General features: G+C 47.6%; 1 protein-coding gene across 1 annotated transcript; it reads left to right on the forward strand.

The window, feature by feature from the left end:
- Nucleotides 1–6,213: 6,213 nt before the first annotated feature.
- LOC308458906 (tigger transposable element-derived protein 1-like) lies at nt 6,214–9,296 on the forward strand. The gene is made up of 2 exons (XM_080973769.1): nt 6,214–6,474; nt 7,265–9,296. The coding sequence occupies exon 2, from the start codon at nt 7,449–7,451 to the stop codon at nt 9,150–9,152; it is 1,704 nt and encodes a 567-aa protein (XP_080829895.1). The 5' UTR covers nt 6,214–6,474; nt 7,265–7,448; the 3' UTR covers nt 9,153–9,296.
- The last annotated feature ends 359 nt before the right edge of the window (nt 9,297–9,655 follow it).

Here is a 9,655-nt window from a genome sequence, read left to right on the forward strand (position 1 = left end):
AGTGCCAAGAATCGAGGCCTGCGCCACCGGCAGCTCAGGGACACACCTGGGAGACGCCCAAGACACCCTGGTCGAGGGTGCACATCGATCTGGCTGGCCCCTTTCACGGCCGGACCTTTATGGTAGTGGTGGACGCCTATTCCAAATGGCTGGAAGTGGCCCTGATGCCCTCCACCACTACCGAGGCCGTCATCCGGGTGCTGCGAGGCCTCTTTGCGACGCCTGGGTGTCCTGATGTCCTTGTCTCCGACAACGGACCGCAGTTCACATCAGGCACTTTTGAGCGGTATCTTTTGGGACTGGGCATCCGCCATGCCCTAACGGCATCCTTTCATCCATCCAGCAATGGGCAAGCGGAGAGAATGGTGCACTCAGCAAAAGAGGCACTGGCGCGCCTGGACCGGGGAGACTGGCACGAGCGGGTCGCCGAATACTTGTTCGTGCAACACATCACCCCTCATGCGACCACAGGGCGGAGTCCTGCTGAACTGCTTATGGGCCGCCGCCTCAGGTCACCGCTCGACCGGCTGTACCCTGACTTTGCCGTGGCCGAACCCCCAGGCTGTGCCAACGCGCCACGGTCATTTGTTCCAGGAAACCAGGTCTTTGCCCGGAACTATGTGGGGGACATTCCTTGGGTGCCAGCCACAGTAGTGGGAGTCACTGGACCTCGCTCGTACCAGGTGGCACTCAAAGACGGACGCTTGTGGCACCGGCACATAGACCAGCTTAGGCGCAGGGTTGGAGATTTGGACACTACCGAGGTGCCCCCAACTGCGCTTGTGGCTCCAGAAGAGACACTTACAGATGGTGAGGCTCCACCTACACCTCCCTCGGAAACTGCCAGGGTGGAGCCGAACCAAGCCGCTTCAGAGGGTCTGCCAGACTTACCACAGACTCAGACCACTCCACTTGCGGAGGCTCCACCCACAGCAGCGGATCCAGGGGATTTGGTTTCAACGCCACCTAGGGTCGCACCACAGCCTCAGCAAGAATTGGGTGGCCCCCCGGACTTGGCTACCAGTCCCCGGCGGTCTGGCAGGGTTTCCAAGCGCCCAACTTATTTAAAGGACTATGTTGTTGGACATGTATCACTGTTGGTCTAAGTATGGGAAATGTAACCGATACGCTTTTGTGCCTAATTGAACCATTACGTGTAGTGCTGTATATAAGGAAACCATTACGATTGTAACTAACGCCTTATCTCGGTGGGGAGGGCTATTATGTACTGAAGTTCTCACCCTGGGCCAGCAGGGGGATACTGTAGATAGTTTTCACTCAGGTCCACGTCAGTTGTTTTAGGCGGGAAACCCTGGGTTGTTGTTGCTACAATGTTGACAGCCGGCTGCCTATAAAAGCAGGCCGGCTGAGCTGTTTGCTGCTCAGTTCTGTTCCAGCTTACAAAATAAAGAGCTGCTTTGGAGAAATCGCTGTGTCGTCTGCTATGTCGACCCACAACTTAACAATGTGAAAGAACATAAGATCATAACTTGAGCCTGCTAGATTGGGCCAAATGTCCATTGGACCTGAATGCTACAGCACTTTTCCAGCAAGTGGAATTCAGAAGCATTACTGCCTCCAACTGTGGAGGTATTGCCAAGTGTGATCTACCTGCAGTTTTCTTTCTACTAAACATTGGATGCATTTGAATGGCTGGTCAGAAGCAGCCATCTCCTGGAGAAGGGCTGAGAAACACTGTGAAACCAGAGCATGCTGTTGGGAGAAGCTGCTGTAAAATTTGCAAGGGCTTGTCCACACTTCCCCTTGTCCAGTGCCTAGAAAGCACTGGTCTGAGCAGTTTTTTGCTTGTCTCACGCTTTCTAGGCACAAGTCTGTGCAGTTTTGGCTTCGCTCCACTGCTGTCTTTGGAAAACCCACTCTTTGGCACTAAATCAGAGCAAATGTCAATCTGGAGAAAAACTAGATTCCGTTCAGTGGGAAACAGTGGGTTTTCCCAGGGGAAAGTGGCAGGGAAAACAGAAGTCTGGATGAGCCCTTAGCCTCCCTTGCCAATCAGGAGCACATTTTTAGGCTCCTGACTGTACAGCTACTGTATATCTCTACCTGTTCCTCACTGAATGTCACAGGTGATGTCAGGTGGGCAGGGCAAGAGAGGCAGCTTGAGGAAATGGCCTTCTAAGCCTGACTGGAACCCAGGTTCCCCACCCTGGGCTTAAGAATATTGGCAGAGCTTCCCCTTCCAATGGTGCAATCCCTTGGGAGACCTGCATGCATTCCTTAAAGTGCCTGTAGCTGATTCTGCTGTTGTGTACCCCTGCATGCTGTGGAGAAGAGAGTTGGGGGTGGAGGTACAACCACATCCTCAGACAGGGCTACTGCAAAAGCTGGTGGATTGTAAAAGGGGGGTGTCCCATCTGTGGTGACCCTGTGCATGTTCAATTGGAGTCTTCCTGGGACAGCTTTCAGGTCCTGATACAGGGGACATGACACTGACATGCCCACATTAAATAAACTTACTTCTAGACATGGCTTTCACCATGTCTTGCACCCACAGGGTCCTGGAGGTCTTTGATTCGGTCATCATCTAGCTTAGCGTAGCTTTAGTATATAAGTGACTCTCTGCTTCTTGTATTAACTCACCTGAAAGATTGACCCCCTTCACCTCTTGTGCCTTTTTATTTTACAATCAATAATACTGTAGTGTCTTCTTTCTTTTGGGTTACTTTTCACCAGACAATATTCTATCATGCTCTTTTCTTTTGGATACTACAAGAAAGCCCATAGGTTCCAGGGGGAACATGGTACTATGTGAAGTTCAAGGAACTCCAGAAAATCTTGTGTGACTTTGTCATTCTCTAAGATTATTATCCTGCTCTCTATTCAATCTTTCAAGAAGGATTTTTTAAAATCATCATCAGCATCATCAACATGACATGCAGTTTGTGAAGAATATCCTTTCTTTTTGTGGAAACACACACACACACACACACACACACACACACACACACGAAAAACAAAAATAAAATTAGTCCAGAGAAAGAGATAAAAGTGCTTCAGGTTCCATAGAGGTAATACTGAACAAAAATCCCAAAACAGAGAAAGTCTGAGAAACATTTGCTGCATTTTAATATTATAGATGAAAGACTTGCATTTGTCAAACAGTAGCAAAACTTCAAAAACTTAATATGGGAGGAAACTAGCTTACAAGGTCATATTTCATGGGGAAAGGGGATTTCAGGGATTCAGTGTTAAGGTATGATGAGTGCCACAGTCAAATTGTTAATACAAGCAGGCTTTGTCTTTAGTTTATTAAATTTATTTATAGCTTTGGACACCAAAACTGAGTGCCAAAGTGATTTGCAGGGGTGGAGGGACATTATAAAATATCCATAATAACAATGGGTCTTGTCAAATGCTGCATGCATGGAGTTCTGCTCAGTAAAGATGCACAGATATCTCAGAATTTCCTCAGAATTTCATTCCAGAGCAACTCAGGTTGGTCAAACCATCGCAAAATGCTCTAAACCAGGCAAAGTGGTTTTTCCTCAGCAGTAACTCGCTTTTATTTTCAGAAAGGTAACTGAGTTATACTAGTTATGATCCAGATTTTTCAAGCTAAGGTACTTTTTGGGATCCCAATATGGATACAAACATATAATAGTGATTTAGATAAGATACACTCAAGTGTCTTGAGACGTATCCTGGGGCTCCCAAGTTCAATCAAGTAGGAGATGATGTGTGCAGAACTAGGTATACACATGATAGAATATTGGGTGTGGGCCAGCACTATAAAATACTGATTGCGTTGCCATTTCCACTGCCAACCTTTGAGTCTGCTCTCTGACTTACTACTACTACTACTAATAATAATAATAATAATAATAATTTATTATTCTACCCTGCCCATCTGGCTGGGTTTCCTCAGGCACTCTGGGCAGCTTCCAGCAAAAGATTAGAAATACATTAAAACATCAGCCATTAAAAACTTCCCTAAACAGGGCTGCCTTCAGATATCTTCTAAATGTCAAATAATTGTTTATTTCCTTGCCATCTGATGGGTGGGTGTTCCACAGGGCGGGCGCCACTACCAAGAAGGCCCCCTGCCTGGTTCCCTATAACCTCACTTCTCATAGGGAAGGAAGCACCAGAAGGCCCTTGGAGCTGGTCCTGGGTGCAGATGGTCCTTCAGGTATACTGGGCCGAGGCCATTTAGGGCTTTAAAGGTCAGCACCAGCACTTTGAATTGTGCTTGGAAACATACTGGGAGCCAATGTAGATTGTTCAAGACCGGTGTTATATGGTCTCGGCGGCCACTCCCAGTCACTAGTCTCACTGCCGCATTCTGGATTAATTGCAGTTTCCAGGTCACCTTCAAAGGTAGCCCCACGTAGAGTGTATTGCAATAGTTCAAGCGGGAGATAACCAGAGCATGCACTACTCTGGCAAGACAGTCCGTGGGCAGGTAGGATAGGCTGAGACCTGCGTACCAGATGGAGCTGGTAGACAGCTGCCTTGGACACAGAATTGACCTGCGCCTCCATGCACAGCTGTAAGTCCAAAATGACTCCCAGGCTGCATACCTGGTCCTTCAGCGGCACAGTTACTCCATTCAGGACCAGGGAGTCCTCCATACCAGCCCGCCCCCTGTCCCTCCAAAACCTTCTGTCTTGTCAGGATTCAAGCTCAATCTGTTAGCCACCATCCATCCTCCAACCAACTCCAGACACTCACACAGGACCTTCACCACCTTCACTGGTTCTGATTTAACAGAGAGGTAGAGCTGGGTATCATCCGCATATTGATGAACATCCAGCCCAGCCCCACTGATGATATCTCCCAGCAGCTTAAGGACTCTTATAAATCCAGATGCTTCCAACTCTTACATAGCAAAATCAGATCTATTGGTATTGACTTGGAACCCTTGTACAGTGGTACCTCGGGTTACATGCACTTCAGGTTACAGACTCCACTAACCCAGAAATAGTGCCTCGGGGCCACCAGGGGGCGCATTGGAAGATGGCCGACAATAACATCTCTCCGACCCACTCGAGGTAATTAAGAGGCTGTGATGGGAGTATGCAGCCTCCCTTGCCCCCCCAAGGGAATGGGGGTGACTGCCTTGCCAGCTGTGTCCATAATTCACCCCCGGATTCGAAAGAAGGGGGTGAGGACACTTGGCACGAAGCCCTCGGGTGAGGTCGGCTCTCCCTGACGCTGTCTCTAATCGCGCACTGGTTCGCATTAGCTCGAAATATATAATTGGAAATATATAATTGGAAAGAAGCTAATGCACATACATCAAGTGAAGATCGGGAGTAAAGACTGCTGATTAATGGGATCTCTGTGAGCGGAGCGACGGGCTGGACAAATAAATCAAGTGAAGAATCATCATTAAAAGACTGGTATGTTGGAGTGAAATGGAAAGGGGGGGGAGGAAAAAACTTTTCTTATTTTGTCTTATGTGAGTACCAATAACCCTCCCCTCCAGAGAGAAGAATCGTTGCTAATTACTAATCACAAGCAGGAGTCAAGAACTGTGTGGAAATGAATTACTGATCAAAGAGAGGACTGGTGGAAACATCGGGGAATGGAAGGAATTTTATGACGCAGTTACAAATGGACTTTCGTTAAGACAGGCCAGCCCACAGGAGGACGAGGAGGAGGACCAGGGTCATCGGAATGTGAATCTTGACCTGGCAGGTCCCCCTGAGATATATTGGCAAGCCTGTGGAAATCAACGGACAGACTGTGGGAATGTTCTTTATGGAGGTGTGGAAATGGCATCTGTCCTTTATGTGATATGACTTTTGGAGAGTGTAAAACCCACACAGAATATGTTTGTTTGCAACCCGCTTGTGATGATTATCAGAGATCACAAAGAAAGGAATATATGATAACAACAAGAAGATGAGGAAAATAACAAAGAGACTATCTGGACAGAACTGGGTAGAACTGTTTAATTAAAGCAGCAGCAGCAAGAGTGAAGTTTGGATCCCTTTCGGAGCTTGAAGTATGGGTACCCCCAACAAAAATTTTAAAAATCTGGTTGTATAATTTGGAACTAATGTGATTTGGAATTAATGTGACTTGATTGGCCTGTTAATAAAAATTATATTTTTTAAAAAAAGAAATAGTGCCTCGGGTTAAGAACTTTGCTTCAGGATGAGAACAGAAATTGTGCTCTAGTGGCGCGGTGGCAGCAGCAGCAGGAGACCCAATTACAGTGGTGCCCCGCAAGACGAACGCCTCGCAAGACGAAAGGTTTTTTCGTTTTCGAGTTGCTTCGCAAGACGAATGTCCCTATGGGCTTGCTTCGCAAGACGAAAACGTCTTGCAAGTTTGTTTCCTTTTTCGTAAAACCGTTAAAACCCAGGGTGCATTGCTGGAAGAGGTGCAGTTGCGACTTGACCTCGAGGAGCAACACATTGCACGCGGTGTGGTGGCCTTTCTGAGCTTTTTAAAGAGTTTGCTGGATTTTTGAAGCTTTTCCAAAACTTCTTCTGCAGCTGTTTGGTAAGTTAAACTTTTAAAACTTTTTTTGGGTTTTTTGGATTTTGGGTTGGGGTGTTTAGAATTCAAGGACTTGGTGTTGGGGAGAGGTTTGCAAGAATCTGGGAGCTTGTGTGGTTTTTTTCTGCATTTTTATGATTTTCTGTGACCATTGGGCCATGTTTATTTTTTTTTTTAAAAAAAATCTGGCTTTGAATTTTTGAATTTCTGTGTGCTGGGTGGATGGGGGAACAGCTGGGGAGGTGTTTGCAGGAATCTGGGAGCTTGTGTGCTTTTTTTTGAATTTTTATGGTTTTTTGTGACCATTGGGCCATGTTGTTTTTTTTTGAAAAAATTTTCTGGGTTTTGAATTTCTGTGTGCTGGGTGGCTGGGGGAACAGCTGGGGAGGGGTTTGCAGGAATCTGGGAGCTTGTGTGCTTTTTTTTGAATTTTTATGGTTTTCTGTAACCATTGGGCCATGTTGTTGTTTTTTGAAAAATTTTCTGGGTTTTGAATTTCTGTGTGCTGGGTGGCTGGGGGAACAGCTGGGGAGGGGTTTGCAGGAATCTGGGAGCTTGTGTGCTTTTTTTTGAATTTTTATGGTTTTCTGTAACCATTGGGCCATGTTGTTTTTTTTTGAAAAAAATTTCTGGGTTTTGAATTTCTGTGTGCTGGGTGGCTGGGGGAACAGTTGAGGAGGGGTTTGCAACAGTTGGGGAGGGGTTTGCAACAGTTGGGGAGGGGCTGGGGGAACAGTTGAGGTTTTTGAAGACTTTGGTGATTTTTAAAGCTTTCCCAAAACTTCTTTTGCAGCCATTTGAGGATTTTGAAGACTTTGGTGATTTGCAGCCATTTCGTAAGTTAAACTTTTAAAACTTTTTTTGGGGTTTTTGGATTTTGGGTTGGGTGTTTGGAATTCAAGGACTTGGTTGTGGGTTTGAATTGCTGATTTTTTTTTTCTTTTTCTGAGTTTTACAAAGGTAACAGCTGTGCTGCCATGGGACCCAAGAAGACTGCTGCTGCTGCGGAGGCCGGCGAGAGGAAGAAGGAGAAGGTGACGCTGGAGATGAAGAAGGAGATCATCCGGAAGCACGACGGTGGAATGCGTGTGACGGACCTCGCCAGGGAGTACGGCAGGAACCCATCGACCATTGGGACCATCCTGAAGATGAGGGAGAAGATCCTTGCGACTGATGCAGCCAAGGGAGTCACCAGGATCGTGAAGAACCGCCCAGCTGTTCTGGAGGAGGTCGAGAAGTTGCTCCTCATCTGGATAGAAGAGAAGCAGCGTGCAGGGGACACAGTGACTGAGGCCGTGATTTGTGAGAAGGCCAAGGCCTTGCACGCAGACCTCATCCGGGAACAGCCAGGAACCTCGGCCGAGCCAGAAGTCTTCAAGGCAAGCAGAGGCTGGTTTGACCGGTTCAAGGCAAGATCCGGAATCCACAGCGTGGTCAGGCATGGAGAGGCTGCCAGTTCTGATGTTCCTGCGGCTGAAGACTTTGCCTTGGAGTTCCTGGAGGTTGTGAAGACGGAGGGCTACGTTCCACAGCAGGTCTTCAACTGCGACGAGACCGGGCTGTTTTGGAAGAGGATGCCCAAAAGGACTTTCATCACACAGGAGGAGGCCACGTTGCCTGGCCACAAGCCCATGAAGGACCGTCTGACCCTGCTCTTCTGTGCCAATGCAAGCGGCGACCTGAAGATCAAGCCCCTGCTGGTGTACCACTCGGAGAACCCACGGGCCTTCAAGAAACACAAGGTCGACAAGGAGCGGCTGAGTGTCATGTGGCGATCCAACAGCAAGGCTTGGGTCACACGTGTGCTGTTTGTGGACTGGGTCAATCTTGCCTTTGGCCCTGCTGTCAAACAGTACCTGCTGGACAACGACCTGCCGCTGAAGGCTTTGCTTCTGATGGACAATGCTCCTGCTCATCCTAAAGGCCTTGAGGTGGACTTGTTGGAGGAGTTCAGCTTCATCAACATCATGTTCCTGCCGCCTAACACCATGCCACTGCTCCAGCCGATGGATCAGCAGGTCATCGCCAATTTCAAGAAACTCTACACCAAGGAGCTTTTCAGGCGATGCTTCGAGGTGACTGATTGCACCACCATCACCCTGCGGGAATTCTGGAAGGACCACTTCGACATCGTCACCTGCTTGAAGATGATCACCACGGCCTGGAAGGGGATCAGCCAGAGGAATTTGAATTGCGCTTGGCGCAGCCTGTGGCCGGACTGTGTGGCACCAAGTGACTCTGATGCACCAGAGTCGACAGTGGTGCAGGACATTGTTGCCTTGGGGAGGACCATGGGCCTGGAGGTCACAGAGGAGGACGTTTGCGAGCTGGTGGAGGAGCACGACCACGAGCTGACCACCCAGGAGCTGGTTGAACTGCAGTCAGAGGTTGCGCAGGAGCAGGCCTCGCTGGAAGAGGAGGAAGCAACTGAGGAACGGCTGTCCTCCAAAGAACTGAGGGACATTTGCCAGAAGTGGAATGAGGTGCAGGCTTTTGCAGAGCGGCACCACCCTGACAAGCACGTGGCACATGACCAAGCGAACATTTTTGATACGACGGTCATGTCGCCTCTCAGGGAGCTGCTGAAAAGGCGGATGAAGCAGCAGACCATGGACAGGTTCCTCAGCAAGAAGCAAAGAGTGGAAGAGGAACCTTCTTCGAGTGGTCCCCCAGAGTCTTAGAAAATGTAATGTACCCTTTTTTGATTTTTAAATGTTTTTCCTGTCATGTTTAGAAACTTAATTTATTGTTCCTTCAATTTTTGATATGCTCTTTAAAGTATGTGTGACTTTAAAGAGCAGTTAATAAACTCTTGTTGTACCAAATTTGGCTTTGATTGGACTTTTTTTGACCATAGGAACGCATTAATTGAATTTCAATGCATTCCTATGGGATTTCGTGCTTCGCAAGACGAAAAATTCGCTAGACGAAAAAACTCGCAGAACGAATTAATTTCGTCTTGCGAGGCACCACTGTAGCTAAAGTGGTGCTTCAGATTAAGAACAGTTTCAGGTTAAGAACAGACCTCCGGAACGAATTAAATACTTAACCCGAGGTACCACTGTATAATTCAAGTGAGCAATATATTTATCACAATATTCAAACCAGATTAAGCGACACTGAAAAGCAAAACATCAAGCCAGCTGTAAAAAAAAAAAAATGCTCCCCAAAGTTCCATGGTTTA

The sequence above is a fragment of the Podarcis pityusensis genome, assembly GCF_964106645.2.
Source record: "Podarcis pityusensis genome assembly, chromosome: 11".
Taxonomy (NCBI): Eukaryota; Metazoa; Chordata; class Lepidosauria; order Squamata; family Lacertidae; genus Podarcis; species Podarcis pityusensis.

Bases quoted from the DNA above. Each gene is read 5' to 3' on its own strand.
- LOC308458906 (XM_080973769.1), top strand. From the start codon at position 7,449: ATGGGACCCAAGAAGACTGCTGCTGCTGCGGAGGCCGGCGAGAGGAAG.